The 19,820-nt window shown below is 46.8% G+C and overlaps 2 protein-coding genes across 2 annotated transcripts in view; one reads left to right on the forward strand and one right to left on the reverse strand.

Moving 5' to 3' along the window:
• Positions 1 to 771: 771 nt before the first annotated feature.
• On the forward strand, positions 772 to 14,648 carry nmnat2 (nicotinamide nucleotide adenylyltransferase 2). Its single transcript, XM_085140940.1, has 11 exons — positions 772 to 985; positions 3,809 to 3,897; positions 6,255 to 6,322; positions 7,121 to 7,199; positions 8,624 to 8,750; positions 8,833 to 8,913; positions 10,012 to 10,056; positions 10,212 to 10,288; positions 12,015 to 12,116; positions 12,200 to 12,267; positions 12,456 to 14,648. Exons 1-11 carry the CDS (start codon positions 901 to 903, stop codon positions 12,556 to 12,558), a joined length of 924 nt encoding a protein of 307 aa, XP_084997066.1. The 5' UTR covers positions 772 to 900; the 3' UTR covers positions 12,559 to 14,648.
• A 256-nt stretch (positions 14,649 to 14,904) lies between these two features.
• lamc2 (laminin, gamma 2) overlaps positions 14,905 to 19,820 on the reverse strand; it is a 16,619-nt gene continuing 11,703 nt past the window's right edge. The window contains exons 12-21 of the mRNA XM_085140614.1: positions 19,239 to 19,444; positions 18,942 to 19,021; positions 18,711 to 18,848; positions 18,413 to 18,557; positions 18,173 to 18,322; positions 17,898 to 18,012; positions 16,388 to 16,584; positions 16,025 to 16,183; positions 15,835 to 15,934; positions 14,905 to 15,539 (exon numbers count right to left, since the gene is read on the reverse strand). Coding sequence (XP_084996740.1) covers positions 15,286 to 15,539; positions 15,835 to 15,934; positions 16,025 to 16,183; positions 16,388 to 16,584; positions 17,898 to 18,012; positions 18,173 to 18,322; positions 18,413 to 18,557; positions 18,711 to 18,848; positions 18,942 to 19,021; positions 19,239 to 19,444 — 1,544 coding nt within the window. The 3' untranslated portion in view covers positions 14,905 to 15,285. The remainder of the gene's footprint in view (positions 15,540 to 15,834; positions 15,935 to 16,024; positions 16,184 to 16,387; positions 16,585 to 17,897; positions 18,013 to 18,172; positions 18,323 to 18,412; positions 18,558 to 18,710; positions 18,849 to 18,941; positions 19,022 to 19,238; positions 19,445 to 19,820) is intronic.

Here is a 19,820-nt window from a genome sequence, read left to right on the forward strand (position 1 = left end):
GTGGGTTTTGCTGTGTTTTGGTGATTCTGTGCGAGAGAGAGTGAATCAGTGATCAGAGACATGGAGCCAGACGCTCTGCCTGTTCCTAAATAAAAACCAGTTCATCAGCAATTCTGCTCCCAGGTCTAAAATGCACAAAAGAAATGCACAGTTATAGAAGTTATAGAGTATTTTATATAAACATATGTTTATGTGGTTAATTACATAATCACGTGGAAGCAGGGACCTCCCAGCACAAACATACTCCCAGCCTGTCGTAAGATTGTTATCGTGTTATTAGTGAAAAGAAGCGAAAGGAGAACCATGACACGTGTTTAACGAAGGAAGGTTTAATCATCAAAATGATTTATTACAAAAATAGACACAACAGTGGGCAGAGAGAACAGTCACACTGAGGCAGCTCATTAAGTGGTAGATTCAAGCTGCTCTTCATATGTTTGTCCACCAGGTGTCACCAAAGAGGTCTGTGTTTAAAATGAAGCTGTTTTTAATTAAGATTCAAAGCTTCGTTTGTGCGTCGCTGGTTTGGACCAAAGATCCTGAACGTGGGACGATAACAAAGACAAACGAATTTGAACCTTCCTGAGCATGCGCAGTAGACGGTCTGGGCTCCGGTCAGGCTGCTGGTCGTTAAGGGAACGACTGAGCCCGTGCGCCGCGCGCGTGCCCTGAACGCGGTGCGGTGTCTGTAACGCACTGACGCTGCCGCAGCCCCCCCTCCCGGCCCCGTCTCTCTCCCTCCCTCCCTCTCTCTATCTCCCCATCCCTCCCGCCCCCTCTCTCCTCCTCTCCCCCTCCCTCTCTCTCTGCTGCGGCTGCTCCTCCATAGGCGAGCTCCACAGAACGCGACAGGACCGGGACCAAGACCGGGACCGGGACTAAAGAAGAGCGAGGAGAACCATGACGGAGAGCACGAAGACCCACGTCATCCTGCTGTCCTGCGGCAGCTTCAACCCCATCACCAAAGGACACATCCATATGTTCGGTAAGGAGGTGGGGGATGGGGTGGTGGCAGGTCTGGGTGTGTTTGGGGATGAAGATCACCGGAACCCCGGTGCTGAATATCCGCGCTAAAGCTCCGAGCCGGACTCGGGCCGCTGTCCGGGAGGGTGGTGCTGAAACGGGCGACGGCTCCGGTAAAATCCCGACGACTCAAACAAACGCAGTACGGAGCAGCCCGGGCCCACGTTCACGGGAAAAACACGGAGCTGCCCCTCAACCCTCCGAGCCAAACCGTGACAAAAACACGCACACTGGTGTAAGGAGGCCGTCAGCGTGCGGGGGCCAGACCGGGGGTGTTAGTGCCTTTCTCAGCGGCCTTTCCCTGCGTTAGCGGAGTTACAGTGTGGTCATGTTTTCATCAGAGAATCAAAACGACTGCAGGATAAATGATGCGACTGTTAGTGTGACTGTTCTGCTGGACGCTCAGAGGCCTTTCATCGCGTCACGGCGGAAAACACGACGGTCAGCATCAGTGTCCCCACAGAAGAACCGCGTCACGAACACAGTCAGATTAATAAACAGGTTTACTGTGATATCAGGACAGTCTCGGGATTCATTTCTGGAAGATGAATAATTCACAGAGATGGAAAAACAGAGTTTACAGCTCAGCTGATGTAACAGCGTCGCTGTTATTAACTGGGCTGTGTCACGTGACCTTTCAACGAGCAATAATCTCTTTAAAGTGCGAAGATCGATAAGAGTCATCGCTGTTTATTTGTCCTTTAAATCCTTCTAAACAACATCAAGTTATTGTGAACTGAGCTATTCTCCAAACGCAGTTCCCTGCTTGTTAACTTACCTGAAATAAAGATCATTTATTAACACCTAAAACCAGGTTTGTGGCACTGAATTAAAACTAAATGTGAAAAAACCTGAAACCATGTTCTGCAAATGTGATGCGAACGTTTCTGTGTCACTGTGAACCGAAGAGATCTCTAAATATGACACCAACCATTTACACACAACTAAGTCCCACAAAATGACATTTAAAATATAAATCTATAAGAAGCTGTTAGTTTGTGTTACTGGACACTGAATTTGAGACATATTCACTATCACACTGTTAAAATGTTCAAACTTTAAACAATAAATCATTAAAATGAGAAAAATCGCTTTAGATTTTCTTCTGCTCTGTTTCCTGTTTCCTGTCTGTGTCTCGTCAGCGCCTGGCGTTGCTTCTCTCTCCTGTTTCGTGGACTTCCTGTTTTCTTGCTGAACTCTTCTCCACGTCCTGCTTGTTGTTCTTCCTCCCGCTGAACGTCTGAACTCTGAAACTCTTTAATCTGAAGTTTTCTGCCTTCATGTGGTCACAGCTTCTTTTTCACCCGCTCACAGTTTGCTTGTTGAGGCTGATTCTTCATTAACAGCTGTCACTGATGAGACAGGCGATGAGTTCTGGATCAGACGGTCACATAAACTCCAACGTGGTTCCCACGGCTTTGTTTTCATCAGATACAAATACATGCGTTTGTATTTAATTTAAGCTTTTGACAGTATGGAGCAAATACAGCCGGATAGAAAGCGACGAGTCTTTACTGTGGAGCTTTCTAAAGGTTTCATCCTCATTGATTAAACAAAAGGAAGTTAATGATCTTTGATCCTGAAGATGCTTCAAGTAAATAAAAGTTAAAGGCTTCACGACTGGGCTGAGAAACATCGCGCCGTCGCCTCTGCTCTCGGCCTGCGACTCCACATCTTTCTTGATGTGTGGGTTCAAACGTGGAAGCAGCTCTCTGTGAATAAATGATGTTCTTAGATAACAGAAATAGTCTGCGAGGATAAACGAGGCTCCTTCTACACTCGGTGTAGGCTCTTCTGTCCTCCATCTCTCATTATATTATCCACCTTTTCCTTTTGTTAGCTTGAAGCTCCAGTGAAGACGCCGCTGTGTTTAGTTTGATACGGCCGTGAGTCGCTGCAGAGACCACAGCTGAACCTAAAGTGGGACAGAAAAACAGGAATAATGATTTTTTTTTTGCTCAAAAGCAAAGAAACTAGACCCAGCTGTGCCCCCGCTGACCTTCGTTAAAGATCAGAGTTTTTCTAGTTTTTGTATTTTATTTTAGTTTGTTTGTTTATTTGATTCATTTTTGTTTTCTTGTTTTCATTTCAGTTTAGTCTCAGGTGTTTTCCAGAGTGACTTCTTTTGTTTCACTTTCATTTTTATTGCTTTCACTGTTACTGTGACTCAAACTGGCAACAGACAAACTGAATCCAGTCCCTCTGTTTATGTAGCGAAGCGTGTAGCGGTGTGAACGTGTCAGTGATGGAGGATGTTTAATGTATGCAGTGTGTTAAAAAGTGTGCAAAAACTTAAATAACCCAACAGACCAGTAGAAGCTGCCCAGAGAGGCTGAACGGCTTTATACTCTTCACCACATCCACCCTTCAGGTGCAGCCACTCACTGCTTCACCCAGGTAGAAGCAGGAAGCACAGAGGGCGCTAGGCTAGGCTAGGCTAGGCTAGGTTAAATTAGATTAAGCTAGGTTTAGTGTTTTATGATAACTTTGGAGCGAATTATGATGAAGAAATTCAGCGCTGGTATTACAGCATGGACACTGAACTCACGTCATGTAAAGATCTCATTAAACCACTAACTTCAATTCACTTCATTTTTTGTAGTTTTTATTTAACTTGAATGTTTCTCCATCCCTGTTTTTAGGCTTAGCTCAGCCTAACTTTGCCATAGATTTGGTATTTGTTTTGTAAGTAAACCAACCTGCTGCAAACATTGAATCATGGTTGACGATAAAACATTTTAAAAATTAAAAAATAATCTTTTTATGTTTGTTTCTTTGTTTGCAGAAAAAGCCCGAGAATATCTGCACAAAACGGGACGCTTCATTGTGATCGGAGGAATCATTTCACCGGTGCACGACTCCTACGGGAAAGCTGTGAGTATCCTTGAATCGTTTCATGGGGTCGGTGCAGTTCGTTCTGTTTTTCTAAACTTTCCTTCATGAAGATGATAAAGGATAATTTTGTAATTCTCAGTTTGACCTCAGGCCTCATTGTTTCTATACATAAACCAGATACAATGATGCAGGAACTTGTCTGTTCACGTTGTTGTTGCAGTGTTGTGTGTTAGCTTCAGTGCAGAGCTGTGTTTTCCTTATAGGCTGGCGTTATTAGTTGATGAAGTTGATGATGATGATGAGGAGTTAGTTTTTGTGCCATTTGAAAACATTTTCTGAAAAGTGACAAAAATTATTCAAGTCAACATCGTGAGAGTTCAGTCCTGTTCAGGATAAAACCCGTACAGCTCCTTCAGCTAGAATAAACCCCAAACACATGTTTGCATTGTTAGGGGCGTGGCCTCTTTGACTAACAGGTGGGCGGCTGTAGCTGTTGCTAGGCTATGCTAGGCTTCATCTGAGCCAACTGTAGCCTCTGAAATGGAGCTCTGGACGGCGTTTGTGCCGTTGGCTGCTGTGAGGTTGTTGTACTCACAGACCTATCCAGACGGCTAAGCTGCAGTTTTGGTGCACAGTGAAATCCTGAGCTTGCTAACTAGCATTAGCTAATAACTTAATATTCTGCCCTGTCACTGCTGGCACCATAAAAACAACATAAATGGCCAAAATGTTGACGTGAAGCTTAAAAACCAACAAAGAAGAAAATGTCCTTGTGACGTGGCCACTTCCATCATTTATATACAGTTTGTAATCCAGATGTCGCTTTTTTTCATTGGACTTTTCTGCAATAAATAATTTAAATCTTGAAATCTAGGTACAGTTTTTCCCAGAAGTGCAACCAACCTCAGTAAATCAAACTGCACGTTGATGGTAACACGTACGCAGTGCTGTGAAACATAACGCCAGGAGGACCAGTTTGGAATGAGGCCAGGCCTGCGCAGAAATATAAATCATCCAGTTAGAACCAAACAATTTCTGCTCTCCACGAATGGTAAAAAGGTTTCTGAAAAACAGATGTTAGATCTTGGTTATTGTTAGTATTGCGGACAGATGCCTTCAACATGCGACTTCATCCTCCTGCGGAGTGCAGACTGTGTTTCGTATGTTAGAGTCGAGCACAGATAAGATCACGCTGTCTGCAGCTGCAGCTTTCCACTCTGCTTCCTGCAGGAATTAATGAAGGTCTCGTCCTACTTTTGCTCTGCCTCTACAGAAACACACAACATGAATAATAGATGCTACAGAAATCCAGTTTCATCCACTTTGCTGTTCGCTCCAGTTATGAATGTTTGTTTTCCAGCATCGTCACCTGCAGCTGAATGATCCCAATGATGGATTGTTAACGATGGAGATTATTCACATCGCTTATCATCTTATTAGTGTGTCAGACTCACAAACCTCTCTGTCCTCAGAAAGCAGTGCGTCAGGCTTTATTCACAGGTGGAAACATGACGTGGCCGGCTGCTTTCATATTTCATTGATCTGGATTTCCCACCATCCCCTCTGAACGGCACACATTTCCTTTAATGAGCTACCAGAAAGACTCTTAATTACTTTGAAGTTTTTTAATCCTTTTGGTGGGAGGAGGACCTCGCAGGGGTGAAACACATGAGACGACACAGAAAACTGTGGCTTAAGAAAAGATAAGAGCCTGATCGATGGATGAATCTCAAATCTAACGAGGATAATCGGTCAGAGCTGAAGATTTATTTTGATCTCGATCTTATTTTGGTTGGAAAACTCATCTTTCTGTTACCTGGATATTAGTTCTGAGTTTAAACACCTGAGCTGAACCGTCCGAGGCAGGGTGGAGTGGGTGGAGGCCGAGCTGAATGGTTCAGATGTTCACTGGGAGTCAGCAGCATGGGCGGGATCAGAGTCACAGAGCCTGGTTTGCACACGTGCAGGAGGGAGGGTGGATGTATCAGTTAAGCTGCCAGGCAGGAGGAAAAGAGGAAAACCTCAGAGGAGCTTTGTGGATGTAGTGAAGGAGGACACGAAGAAGAAGAGAAGGACCTAAATTCAACCTAATTTGCTGGTTCAAGATGTGAATAGTGCACATGGTACTACAGGACTCTGTTTAATTCAATTTAGTTTTATTTATACAGCGCCAAATCACAACAACAGTTTACATTGTCAGGTAAAGATCCCACAGTAACACAGAGGAATCTCAGAAAAGCCCAACGAGCAGATGAGTCACTGTGAGCAGGAGCTTTGCAACAGTGAGTTTAGGATGAGTTTCCTTTCATGCTTGTTTTTCATGTACTTTAAACATGAAAAACATGGCTGATGGTGCCGTGGCTGACGGTGCTGACGGCGCTGCTCTGTGTCTGCAGGGTCTCGTGTCCAGCAGACATCGCCTCACCATGTGTCAGCTGGCCGTGCAGAGCTCTGACTGGATCAGGTGAGACTCCACCCCCTTTAGAGGCTTTTACTCTGGAAATAAACACGTTTGAGCCATGTTAGAGACAGGACTTCCTGCAAGGAGTTTCACATTAAAAGCTCTGAAATGCCAGTATGTGGCTCGTTGTTTATTTATTTATTTTGGGGCCGTAAATCATAAAAGCAGCAAAACTTTTGGTAGATAAGTTGCTGAGTTGTGGACGTCATGCAGGTAGAAACATGACAGTTATTATTATTATTTAATAGAAATAACCCTGATATCAACACATCGTGTTTATTGTTTATTATATGCTGTCGTCAGCTCGGTGGTTTTCACGTTTTTGTTGAAAACACAGCCAACGTCAAATAAATCCACAGAAGAAGTGAACAAATGTCCCCTCAGAGAGACAAAGCAGCTGTGCTGGTGCTCAGCGGCCAGAGCCGGAACAGGAAGTGCTCCTGTAATGTCTTTTTAATGCATTTATCTGATGTGGTCTGATATGATCTGATATGGCTGCTGTGAGGTCACTGTACCAACAGTCTAGTAACAACAAGTAACGCCCACGAGATTTAGGGTTTCGGTGGCTGAAACTGAGAACAGGACACTAAAATCAGGTTGCTGAATTTGAGTGAACAAAGCCACGGGTGATTCGTGAAACCCAAACAATTATAACACAGGTCAAAACCAGATGATTGTAAAGAACCCTGTCGTTCCCTCGCAGGCTCTTAATGTGAAACATCTGCAGGACGTTTTATTGGCAGCTGAGACTGAAACTAGCATTTGTGTCCTCATCATTCTTTACCTGTTTGTTTGGTGAAGGGTGGACCCCTGGGAGTGTTACCAGGACACCTGGCAGACCACCTGCAGCGTGCTGGAGCATCACCGCGACCTGATGAAGGTGGGCGTTTCTGACTCTGTGTAGATGCCACGCCCCTCACTCTTTTCATTTCCATTTGAATCGGTCGTTGTAGTAACAGCGGCTGGAAAGACATCGTCGAGCCCTTTGTTGAGTCATTTCCATGACTTTTCTTTGGTCTCACTTTAACTGGTTGAGCTGCTCAAGGTCTCAGGATCAATTCAAAGTTTAAAGACGCGTAATTTAAATTTCTGTATTCAATAATATTTCAAACCTTCCAAAATGAAAAAGCATCATCAGAAGGTGACAAAAAACTGCTCTAAACTAGGGCTGCCACGATTAGTTGACTATTAAAATCGTCGACGACTGATTTAATAGTCGACGCGTCGTTTGAAGCTTTGTAAGATCACAAAAGACGCAGGAATAAGTAGTAGAATTTAAGAGTGTAATAACGGACTGAAACAGAAGATGGCAGCACTGCATGTACAAGGATGCCAGCTGCCGTTAAACCCCGAAGAAGAAGAAGCAGCGCAGCCCAGCTCAGTTTCCAACAATGGCGGCAGCTAGTTAGTTTTAATATTACTCTTATTATTCTTTCTGGGTCACAAAATAAACGTTTAACATATTTTCAGGCGAGAATGTAGCTGTGTAAACCTCAAATATCTGCTCAGTTTATCAAGACACCACATATTTTCAAAAGCGCTCCGACGTTTTCGGAGACGTCTGTTAGCCACTAGCTCGATAGCTAGCCGGGGGCTAGGCTAACTAGAGCGGTGAGAACACCGGACTTCAAACCCACCACCTCTTTCGCTACTCAGGTTAAACATGATATATAAGTCACTTAGATAACTTAAAAAATTTATTGTTTGGCTTTTTTTAGTATTTTATTTGTTCTTGAGTAAATCGGTTTGGCTGAGATTAAAGTTATAGTTTTAACACAGCTGAATAAACGTCAAGCAGACAGCTGATTATCAGAAGTGTGAGATGCTCGAGAATTTACTCCGGTGTCCTGTTATATTTTAGATAGCAAGGAGTTTATTAAACTTCACCGAAACAATCTGCAAATTTCATTAAAATTTAATAAACTATCATCTTGTCTTTATTTTTAGTTAGCACATACCTTAAACACTTACAGCTGTAAGCTAATGATAGTTATATAAGAGCAGATGCTGCTGGTGCAGTAAGCTGTACGTTTTACGTCCAATGGATGATGATCTGGTTAGTCGACTAATCGCAAAAATAATCGGTGACTAGTCACTATCAAAAATAATCGTTTGTGGCAGCCCTACTCTAAACTCTACACCCCATCACTGAAATGAGGCTAAACAGCAACAAACATCTGGAACCGTCTCCACATTCCCACTAGTGAAATGCTGCCCCCTGCTGGGGAAAGAGTTACAGAAAGCGCCTGTAACAACTCAGAGATGAAGTTACAGAAGAGTTTCTAACGATGTTTGCGTCCTCAGAGAGTCACCGGCTGTATTCTATCCAATGTCAACACGCCGTCAACCACTCCTGTGATTGGTCAGCCACAGAACCAGACCACGCCCATCTACCAGAACAACAACAACATGACTCACTCGCCCACGGCCAGTGAGTCAGATTTCAGGTTCTTAATGAGTGTTAATGAGCTGATGTGTGGTGTTGGGCTCTAAACGTCCTCTCTGCCTCTCAGTCAAGCTGTGGGGGAAGATCAGCGAGAGTTTGGGCAAAATCTGCTGCGTGCGCCCGCACATTGAACGCTTCACCTTTGTTGGTAAGAATTTACAAATAACATTACAAAATGAAAGCTGAAGTTACAAAATAAAAGCTGAAGTTAAGAGACTGAACTGGCATTAATAAGTTATCGAGGACAAGATGGAGAAACAACCAGAATTTGATGTCTTGACTTTACACACACGACCACAACATTCACACATAATGAAAATAACCAATAAACAAGTGTTTTTATGTGGATACATGAACATGTTCTTCTGTACTGTTCATTCTTTCTTTCTCATTACTGTCTAACATAAAGTTTTGATGTTTCTCTATAAAAGCAACAAACACAGCTGATCTGGACGATCCGCCCTTCCCTCCTCGTGCTTCTCTGGACTTCCTCCAGCACAGCTGCTGGTTTTAGGCTGGTTTGTGATGCGTGTTTGAACCTCAGTTGAGGGATTTTTATGGAAATGGTGATGTGAACTTTTTGCTAATTACTTAACGAAGCGATTTTCAAATTGAGGAAGCCTCAGAGTTCACAGGTGTGCCACCCTCACCTCTTCGAGCGTGCCGCGGCGCAGTCTGCTCATGTGACTGCATTAAGCCCGCACGGAGGGAGAAACCAAACATTGACATGTGCAGAGCGGGTACATAGATGGAGCTGCCAGGCTGGAGGAAAAAGAGGAAGACCTCAAATAAGATTGATGAAGGTAGAGAAGGTCTGTGTGACCGAAGAGGATGTGAGGAGATCCACTGAACCCTGGAGGGAGCGCCTGAAAGAAGAAGAAGATGATGACACATGCTCCTCGTGATGCGCCTGACCTGATACCTGATGAGCGTGCTGCATGGTCAGATCTGCAGACTCAGCTCTTCTCACCAGTGATGACCAGTGGAACAGAAGGTGATACCTGATTGGTCAGAACTAGCAGGTGTGGCAGGAGTCCAGAGGTGCAGAACGAGAGGACCTTAAAGTTTCAATCAGCTAAATTCAAATTGGGGGTTTTTGTATGAGCGGCGTCACAAAACATTTGATTCCACTTCACAGCTCAGTGTGTCAGTAAGAGCTGTTTGCAGACAGCAAGGCGACGCGATCACGAGGAGCCGTGTTTGCTTCACCGCCGCGTAATCACATGTGTTTGTCTCTCTGTTTCAGATGAAAACGCCAACCTGGGGACTGCGATGAGATACGAGGAGATCGGTGAGTGGGGTCTTCAGTGTGTGGACTCGTGTGTCGTGTCCTCTGGTTTTCCTTCCTGCTGTGTTTGTTTGTTTGTTTGTTTGTTTGTTTGTTTGTATCCGGTAAACATGATGTTTACTGAGGGCGTCTCTTTCCTGCCTGTTTGCCGTCTGTAGAGTTGCGCATCTTGCTCCTGTGTGGCAGTGATCTCCTGGAGTCCTTCTGCATCCCTGGCCTGTGGAAGGACAGTGATGTAAGCATACCATAGCCCCTCCCACTAACATGTAGCCCCGCCCCACTCACATGTAGCCCAGCTCCTCAGCTCTTTTCCCAAACTGTAGGCTGGATATAAAAGATGGACGTAGCTTTTGGGTGTGCGAAGTGAAGCCGGTGCCTCGAAAACTATTTGATGTTCATTTTGGAAATAATGTTTCCATCAAAGTAACGCAGGCAGTGAACCGGGGAGCAGGTTTCACAGTTAAAGCTCTCAGAAGCTTAACTCAAGGCTTCAAAAGTGGACTTCAGGGGCTATGTCCATTTTCAATATACAGTTTATTCCCAGGACTCAGCTGTAATGATGAATGTTGTTGACAAGGGAAGATTTTCCAGCGTTATTCTCTCCAAAGCGGCGCATCCAGAGCAGATGATCCATAAATGAGATTAATGCAGTGAAATTCACCACAAATGCAGCGAGGTGTTTGTAGTGTCCGCACTGTCTCCTCAGCCTTCGGCTGCATTAGAAGATGTAAAGTTACTAAACAGGCTGAGCAATAACAAGAAGTCCAGATTTCTCACTTCCTGTCGAATGTTTATTTAAACAGGAAGACTTTAAGAAATGTTCCTATGGAAGATAAACGGGGACACCTCGCGTTGGTCTGTTTGTACGACTTCAGTGAAACCATAACACTGCACACGTGAGGCTAGTTACTTTTATTTTGAAGTCTTTGAACTGGAGGACACAGAATGGTCCCGTTCTGATTGGCTGCAGTTTTCCTGACAGCAGCGTTTCAAGGCGTGACGGCCTGAGCTGCACAGACGGCTGATTGATGATGCTGCTGACATCACTAAAGATCTGTGCTTGACACTTTCTGTGTTTTCATGGAGAAATGAGTCTCACTAAATGACTCATAAACGCCGTGAACCAGTTTTAACGTTCGTTATAAACTCGCGAGGACTGAAAAGTTGCAGCAAACTTTCCTGTGTCAACAACCGAGGTGAAGTGAACAGGAGGCGATCGACCGCTTGTCAAAGGAAGCGTCAGTGGTTCACTCACCTGATGTGTGTGTCAGAGCTCGGAGGAATTTATTTGACTGCAGGTGTGTTTCCATCCACCTGTTTTTACTCACATTTTCAGTCTGAGATAAAAACGCGATGGAAACGCCAAAAATCAAATAAATCTGACGTAATGTGACTTGATCGTCCACCGGAGAGACCAAACCTGCTGAAACGAAATCATCAGCTGTGATTGAAGCGGCGAGGAAACGGTAACCTTCCTCATGTGAACGCTTAACCTGACAGAAATGTCTTATTTTGTCACATTAACATGTTATTCTTGGATTCTTCTAGAGCGGCTTTGCATGATTTACAGTTTAAAATAATCCTACTGTGTCTTATAATGGGCCTCAACGCAGCCCCTCAGTTCATGCTCTGTCTGAAATGTGCTTTTTAAGCTCCTCCCCCTTTGAGCCATCCTCCTTCTGGTTGGCTAATCCCTCACAAACAGAAGGTTTCAAGTCTGCGTGCCTGAGGTGACCATGTAAGGACAAACCCTCTCTATGACATCATACGTAGCCAACAGTGGGACAAAACTGAGAGTTTAGAGCAGCTCACAGGATCTAGATGTATGTTAAGATGAGCATCAGCCATCAGACATAAAAAGAGCAGCTTAGTCAGCTTTTCCTTTGCTCTGATGAAGCTGAAGTCGTCGTCCTGTCGTTCAAACCGACCTCAGTCTGAAGCTCGTGTTCCTGTGCTTCCAGATGGAGGTGATCGTGGGAGATTTTGGGATCGTGGTGGTTCCTCGTGATGGCGCCGACACAGAGAGGATCATTAATCACTCCTCCGTTCTGCGCAAGTTCAAGGTCAGAGCTCACCTCCAGATCACATGACCTTTGACCTGGAGAATCATCCTCCAGCGTCTCAGCTCATTTCTGTTCTGTTTCAGGACAACATCATCGTGGTGAAGGACGCGATAAGCCACCCGATGGCCATCGTCAGCTCCACCAAGAGCAGGTGGGAACTCAGATATTTAGAAAATGCTTTCACACGTTTCAGTTTCATGGTTTTTTAGTTTCCTCCTACTCCGGCTTGACTCGCGTACTCTCTGAATCTAAAGCCCTCCCACTGCACGCCAGAGTCTGAACGCTCGCTGAATGATGTTGAAAGCGTGACCTTTACACCGTCTGTTTCTTCGCCCACAGACTGGCGCTGCAGCACGGCGACGGCCATGTTGTGGACTACCTGAGTCAGCCCGTCATCGACTACATCCTGCAGAGTCAGCTGTACATCAACGCCTCGGGATAGAGGCGACGACAACCTGCCCGCATGAAAACAGGGAGACTGGAGGAGGAGGAGGAGGGGGAGGGGGGTCCTACCTACAACCATCATCTATTTTAAACACGACCCCTCCTCCTCCTCAATCTGAAACTTGTCTGTCTTCTGTGTCAAACATATACTCTTCTTTGAGCTGTTGCTTTCCAGCAGGAGCGTTAGTGTTCCTCCTTCTGTCTGTGTCATGTGACTTTACATCAGGGGAGGGGGAGGGGGGTATTTTGGGAGGTCTTGGGGACGATGCACAGAGGTAACTCCTCAGGGCTGTGGCGGCGACGGCGGTGTTTTCTCTTTCTCGTTCTTTATTAAGGTCTACGAATGCATGACACAGTCGGGCATGCTCAGTGTGCGCAGGGTCGTGCTGGGCGGGGCTTCATGCAAGAACCATTCATGAGCTCACGATGCCGGCCCGGCTTACACATCCACGGATACTTAGTCCCAATCTGAAAAAAGAGACAGCTGCAGCAGAGCAGGATGATCCCCATGAATTGGTTTGAGCCATTAAAGATTTCGGCACAATTAACCCCGTCACCAAACACCTGATGTTCCACCTTCAACCACACTTCAACCATACTTCAACCACACTTCAACCAAGAAGCTCCGGCTGACTGAAGATGACGGAGAGCTGCAGCAGTAAGATCAGAGCCTCCCTGAATCTACCCTCCTTATTTCCTTAGACCCCATGGACCAGTCTAAACCTCTAGGCTGGATCAGTGCGTGGGTCACTCATGTTGCAGTACCATGTAACGGCCACTAGTTGCTGACTCCAGTTCAAAACCTTCTTGTTGGATGACCTAAATGTGTAATAATGGCGTGCAGGAAGTCTCGCCACCACCTCCGGCTCTAAACTGCTTTTCTCCACACACACCAGAGCACCAGCTCAGTCTGTGCACGGTGCAGCTACAGTAGCTAACACTGACCCATGTTTCCAGTAAGCTGTGAAACACCAACCCCAAATCCTTCCCAGGCTTTTCCCAGGCGTCACACTCGCGCGGTGTCCGAGGAAGGAGACGGCCTCTGGGGTCGGAACAGCGCAGGGCGAAAGGGTCTAGAAGCTTCAGTCGTTCAAAACTAAAGTTAGAAAGAGCTCACACCAAGTGTCCGAGCGTGACGACTCAGCAGCACCAGCAGGTGGCGTTATGCTTCATTGTGTCCATCTTTATTTACAGTCTGTGGCGTTCTTGCATGAGGCCCGTCGTTTCCTGCAGCTCTTCTGCAAAAATGTAACACCGCGACGCTGCTGTCACATAATCCGGCTCTCAAATCTTCCACATGTAGATGCGCCAGGAACCAGAGCTCGGCACATACTGCAGGTAACCATCAGGCTGTAGCGGCTCTGCAGTGTGATGAAGATGATGACGGCGTCCGTAAAGATGATGTCCTCGGCGGCAGCAGTGTTTAGCATCGTTCCTCCTCGTTTGCTCCCGTTCTTAGACTGCATGCTTAGACAGTTTGGTTCTGGCATGAGTGTTTATCACTTGGTAGATTATAATCTGTTGTGAACGTGTTTGCAAAAAAAGAAAAACAAAAGAAAGAAGTTAAAAAAAGATCAAATATCTATATGAAAAAAGTAAAACATCGCTGCAGCGGGGATCATCGTCATTTCTATTCGCTCTGTACAGAAGGCATCCCCGGGACGATTTCTACACGCGGTCAGGCGTGTGTGTGTGTGTGTGTGTGTGTGTGTGTGTGTGTTTAAAGGATTGGTTGCTTTCAGTCACTTTTTTTGTATCATGTAGCTGAAAATTCGTATTTTTTTTATTAATCTGCCTTTTCTGTTGCACTCACTTCTTCTACATGTAATCTGTGATGGCATTTTAGGTGTGTGTGTGTGTGCGTGTGTGTGTGTGTGTGTGTGTGTGATTTATGAGCACAAATGTGTGTTTACAGATCAGGTTTAATTACAGTCATCAGTGTCACTCTCCAAAGAGGATGTAAGGAAACGTGAGTTGTTTGTTTCGCTGTGTCCGTGTCCACATCGCCGCTCTGCTTCTGAACTGATTCAAAGCTGTGGTTACCTTCACACCTCGCTGCTGCCAAAATAAAATATTTCTTTGACTAAAGCACCTCAGCCTCTCTGACTCAGACGGGCTCATTTCATCCTGCTCAGCGTCCGGTCTGTTTGACCCACACACAGAAATACCAGTTACATAAATCTGTGATGAATAATGAAGTGAAACATGTTTTAAATGTCAGAACTTTTATCTTTTATTTTCATATAAATATTCTTGGTGTTCAGACTCGGTAGAACAAAAACACTGAGTTCATGAAGGTTTAAAAACGATGGTGTATGTACAGTTATAAATACATATATTCACATACAGAAACAGCAGATACTCCCTCTGAGCGCAGAAGGAAACAGCAGTGCATTAATCTTTTTACTACAAACTGAATGATTTAGACAAAATCATTTAATAGAGAAAAATAATGTTTAAGGAGCACATGTCTTATATGTGATGAGTTCAAGGTGTCGTACAGTTTAGATTTAGGGACAAATGAATGAAAACATCAGAGGTGATTCATCTTTAAATTTTAAAAAGCAAGATTCAAACTCAGACGTTTAGAAACGAGTTAGCACGGTAGATATGGATTCTAAATGATTCAATATTTTTATGTATTACAGACAAAAAGAAGGTTGTCAGTAGTTGAAAAGTGCAAAAACACAAAGTGATGTCCGCTGGCAGTAAGTCGGGTCACGCTTTAGGCCTCCTCGATGGGTGGGCTGTTGTAGCAGCCTTTGGGGATGGATGCCAGGATCTCCTTGAGGTTAGCGATGTCTGCCAGGATGGTGTCGATGTCGCGGTTGATCGAGTTGAGCTGGCGCATGTGTGCGGCCTCCTGCTCCTCCATGTTCCTGAGTCGGGGGCTCAAATTGTCCTCCACAGCTTTCTTAGCACCGGCCAACGAGTCCTCCAGCTGCTTCACCTTCTTTAAATCCACAGGACTGGACTGGTCTGAGAAAACAGAGTAGACGCGGTGAGGAAGCAGCTTGTGCTGTCTCAGGAGGGCCTTTCTGGAAATTGTGAAGCTGACCAGATTAAAAAGCAACGTTCTCAATCATCCAGGAAAGTAATTCTCCAAAAGTTGATTCTGTTCATCTGGACATAGCGTTTGTGGGAAACGCTACGTCCAGATGAACAGAATCAACTTTTGGAGATAAAAAGCAACGTGTTGCAAATTCATAAATGAAACAGGACTTCAGCCAAGGTTAAAATCCCAAAGTGTGAGTCCGATAAAAAGTGTACGTACTGGTTTTAGCCAGCAGACCCTGGACCTCTCGCAGAGTTTTCTGCACTTCCTCTCCGACCAGCCTGGCGTTTTTGTAAGCTCCACCCGCTCCCAAAGACGCCTGCAGGGGAAACATTGACATGTTTAACCCCGTGTCCATTGTTTTATACGAGTGCGTCTGTGACAGGTTACTTCAGTGTGGTCAGTTTACCTCCTGGGCGTCAGCATGCAGGTTTTCAGCTTTCTCCAGCTCGGAGGCCAGATCTCCAACAACGCCTCCCGCCGTTGTTTTCAGGTTAGTCGCCTCTCTGTTCAATTTGGTCGCTTCTTCCAGTATGTTGTCATGAGCCGGCAAAGATGCAAATTCTCTCTGAAGGGTAAAGACAAAAGAGCAGTTTAACAAAAGTCTCCGTTCAACTTAAAAAATAACCAATCAAACACATTTGTTTAAAAAAGAGTAACTTCTACAGTTGGTTTCTTCAACAAACGTAAACTTGTCCCTGACGTCTCGCCTGTTTTATCATTTCCAACATAAAGAATGCGTCATAAAGTAACGCCACAGTATTCATGCTACCTCCAGACCAGTGACCATGTCCCCGAGCTTGTTGATGTTTTCCAGGGCGTTATCATAACTGTCCTGAACATCTCCCAGGATGGACAGCGTTGCATTATTATTGCTAGCAGCCTGCTGGATGGTGGTCTTGATGTCAGGGAGACGCTTGATGGCAGCGTCTGCCTTTGTTTTGCTGCCTGCGATCTGCTGGTCGAAGCCTGAGAAAAAAGAAGAGTGGCATCAGTCTGCTGCTAGAGTTATGGTGGTGAGTGCCACCCCATCGCTCGGTGAGTGCCGCCCCATCGCTCGGTGAGTGCCTCCCCATAGCGCTCGGTGAGTGCCACCCCATCGCTCGGTGAGTGCCGCTCCATTGCCCCATCGCTCGGTGAGTGCCTCCCCATCGCGCTCGGTGAGTGCCACCCCATCGCTCGGTGAGTGCCGCTCCATTGCCCCATCGCTCGGTGAGTGCCTCCCCATCGCGCTCGGTGAGTGCCGCCCCATCGCTCGGTGAGTGTCGCCCCATCGCTTGGTGAGTGCCGCCCCATTGCCCCATCGCCCCATCGCCCCATCGCTCGGTGAGTGCCGCCCCACCGCTCGGTGAGTGCCGCCCCACCGCTCGGTGAATGCCGCCCCACCGCTCGGTGAGTGCCGCCCCATCGCTCGGTGAGCATCGCTCGGTGAGTGCCGCCCCATCGCTCGGTGAGTGCCGCCCCACTGGTCGGTGAGTGCCGCCCCATTGCCCCATCGCCCCATCGCCCCATCGCTCGGTGAGTGCCGCCCCATCGCTCGGTGAGTGCCGCCCCACCGGTTGGTGAGTGCCGCCCCATCGCTCGGTGAGCATCGCTCGGTGAGTGCCGCCCCATCGCTCGGTGAGTGCCGCCCCACCGGTTGGTGAGTGCCGCCCCGTCGCTCGGTGAGCATCGCTCGGTGAGTGCCGCCCCACCGCTCGGTGAGTGCCGCCCCATTGCCCCATCGCCCCATCGCCCCATCGCGCTTGGTGAGTGCCGCCCCATCGCTCGGTGAGTGCCGCCCCACCGGTCGGTGAGTGCCGCCCCATTGCCCCATCGCCCCATCGCTCGGTGAGTGCCGCCCCACCGGTCAGTGAGTGCCGCCCCATCGCTCTCGGTGAGTGCCGCCCCATTGCCCCATCGCGCTCGGTGAGTGCCGCCCCACCGGTCGGTGAGTGCCGCCCCATCGCTCTCGGTGAGTGCCGCCCCATTGCCCCATTGCCCCATCGCCCCATCGCGCTCGGTGAGTGCCGCCCCACCGGTCGGTGAGTGCCGCCCCGTCGCTCGGTGAGTGCCGCCCCACCGGTCAATGAGTGCCGCCCCATCGCTCTCGGTAAGTGCCGCCCCATTGCCCCATTGCCCCATCGCCCCATCGCGCTCGGTGAGTGCCGCCCCACCGGTCGGTGAGTGCCGCCCCGTCGCTCGGTGAGTGCCGCCCCACCGGTCGGTGAGTGCCGCCCCATCGCTCGGTGAGTGCCGCCCCATCGCTCGGTGAGTGCCGCCCCATCGCTCGGCGAGCCTACCTTTCAGGGTTTTCAGGGCATCTTCTAGCTCATCACTTTTGCTGTTGATGAGTTTGATGGCTCCTTCGGTGTCAGCTTTGGCAACATTGACTCTGTCCACGAGGCCGTTGTACTCCTGCAGCGAGAGATTGAGAACAGAGGTGTTGATTGTTAAAACGTCCAACGTTACAGCAGAAATAAACATGTTTACTGATACTCAAACGATTTTGGTCATTTAGCCATTTCCTCCTTTAACTGGACATCTCATCAGAGGTGAATCTCTGACACTTTAGTACCTGCTGGGCAGCTTTGCCGTTGGCCAGCAGGTCCTTAGCGACAGGCTTGTCTCTCAGGATGCCACGCTGCAGCGCATTAATGCCTGCGAGGTTCTCATCCATCGCCTCTGTCACTCCATCCACCCTGGAACGCATCGCATCAATCGCCCCCTGTGCATCATGGGAGAACAAAGGAGGTTAGAGACACTGAACAAGTAGATGATAATAAAAAGAAGAATCTGTCCTCTCTACAGCCATTACCTGCAGAGATGGGGGGAGGTTTTGCTCCATGTTGGCGATGTCTTTCAACATGCCGTCCGCCATTTTGCTCTCCTCTATGGCATCGCTGCTTAGACGCTTCGCTTGGTTCTCAAAACCCTTCACCTGAGCTGAAGTCTGTTCATACCTGGACACACGCAGGTTGCTCTAGTTTAGTCTTTAGGCACCGGGTTTAGATTCTGCTGTCATCAACAAATCTGAAGCTTTTACATGCAAAGTGCACGTAAATCAACAAAGTGGTTGATTCAGAGTCTAAAAGAGTCTCAGAGGAGATACTTACATGGTTTTCAGGTCTCCAATCAGCTCTTTCACTTTGTTCTCTCTGTTCATGAGGTTTCTGACCAGATTCAGACTCTGCTGCGAGTCACTCAGAGCCTTTCCAGTGTTTTTTTCCACATCGTCTGCGATCATCTGATGACTGGAAGGCAAAGGCGTTAGAGATGGTGGGTAACGTGGACCGGTCTGCATGGTAGCCAAAAACGTCTTACTGATTTGTGAAATCAACACTTACCCATTAGCCAGCTTGGTAGCCGTCGTCGCCAGTGAAGACAGGTCGTTTGAACCCAGCGGAGAGTCGCTTTGAGGTACATCCTGAAAAATAAACCGAGGTTAGACAAGAAAACATCGTTGCCAATTTGTCAGCTTCTGTTTTCCCAAAATTTCTTGTCTTCTCTAAACCTTTGCCTGTTGCCTCTAAATACACACACACGCACACCCAAATACAACACAACCCTCTAAAATAAAATAATGATTCTGTCAAACACGACAGGATGTGTTCATCTCTGCATCTGTCAGCGTGGAGCCTTACAGCGAACTTGAGGTCAGATTTGGCCTTCTCCAGCTGGACTTTCATCTCCTCGATCAGCTTCTGGACCTCCCCCACCTTCGTCTTGTACGTCTGATGCTGCAGTTTGATGTCAGCAGCTGCGTCCTTGATGTTTAGGAGATCCTGATCATCGTCCAGCTGCTGCTTGCTGATGGACGACAGGCGGTCCTGCAGCCTCTTCTCCGCTTCTGTCACAGACAAACAATAAGAAATCGACTTTATTTTAACCAATGAAACTTTCTCCAGTACATCTGCTGTGGAAACCTGAGCGACCTGCAGGTCTACTAAGTTCTTCTAAAAACTGCAAGTTCACTTAACCAAGTTATTGAGTAAAAATTTCTTATTAAAGCTTCTACAATTTTATTTTTACCAACTGTAACTGTAACAAACAGCAGCTGACTGATCACTTATAAACATAGGAATTAGTACATTTTCCCATTATACTCACATATGTTATTTACTTTTAACATACAAGAAGTCACAACATGTTCAGCAGTCACAGGTTTAGTTTAGTGTTTGGCAAATTGGTACTGGGTCCATAAACCTTCAGGTGATGGCACAGAT

This window comes from Neolamprologus multifasciatus, chromosome 18 (assembly GCF_963576455.1).
Source record: "Neolamprologus multifasciatus chromosome 18, fNeoMul1.2, whole genome shotgun sequence".
In the NCBI taxonomy this organism is placed as follows: domain Eukaryota; kingdom Metazoa; phylum Chordata; class Actinopteri; order Cichliformes; family Cichlidae; genus Neolamprologus; species Neolamprologus multifasciatus.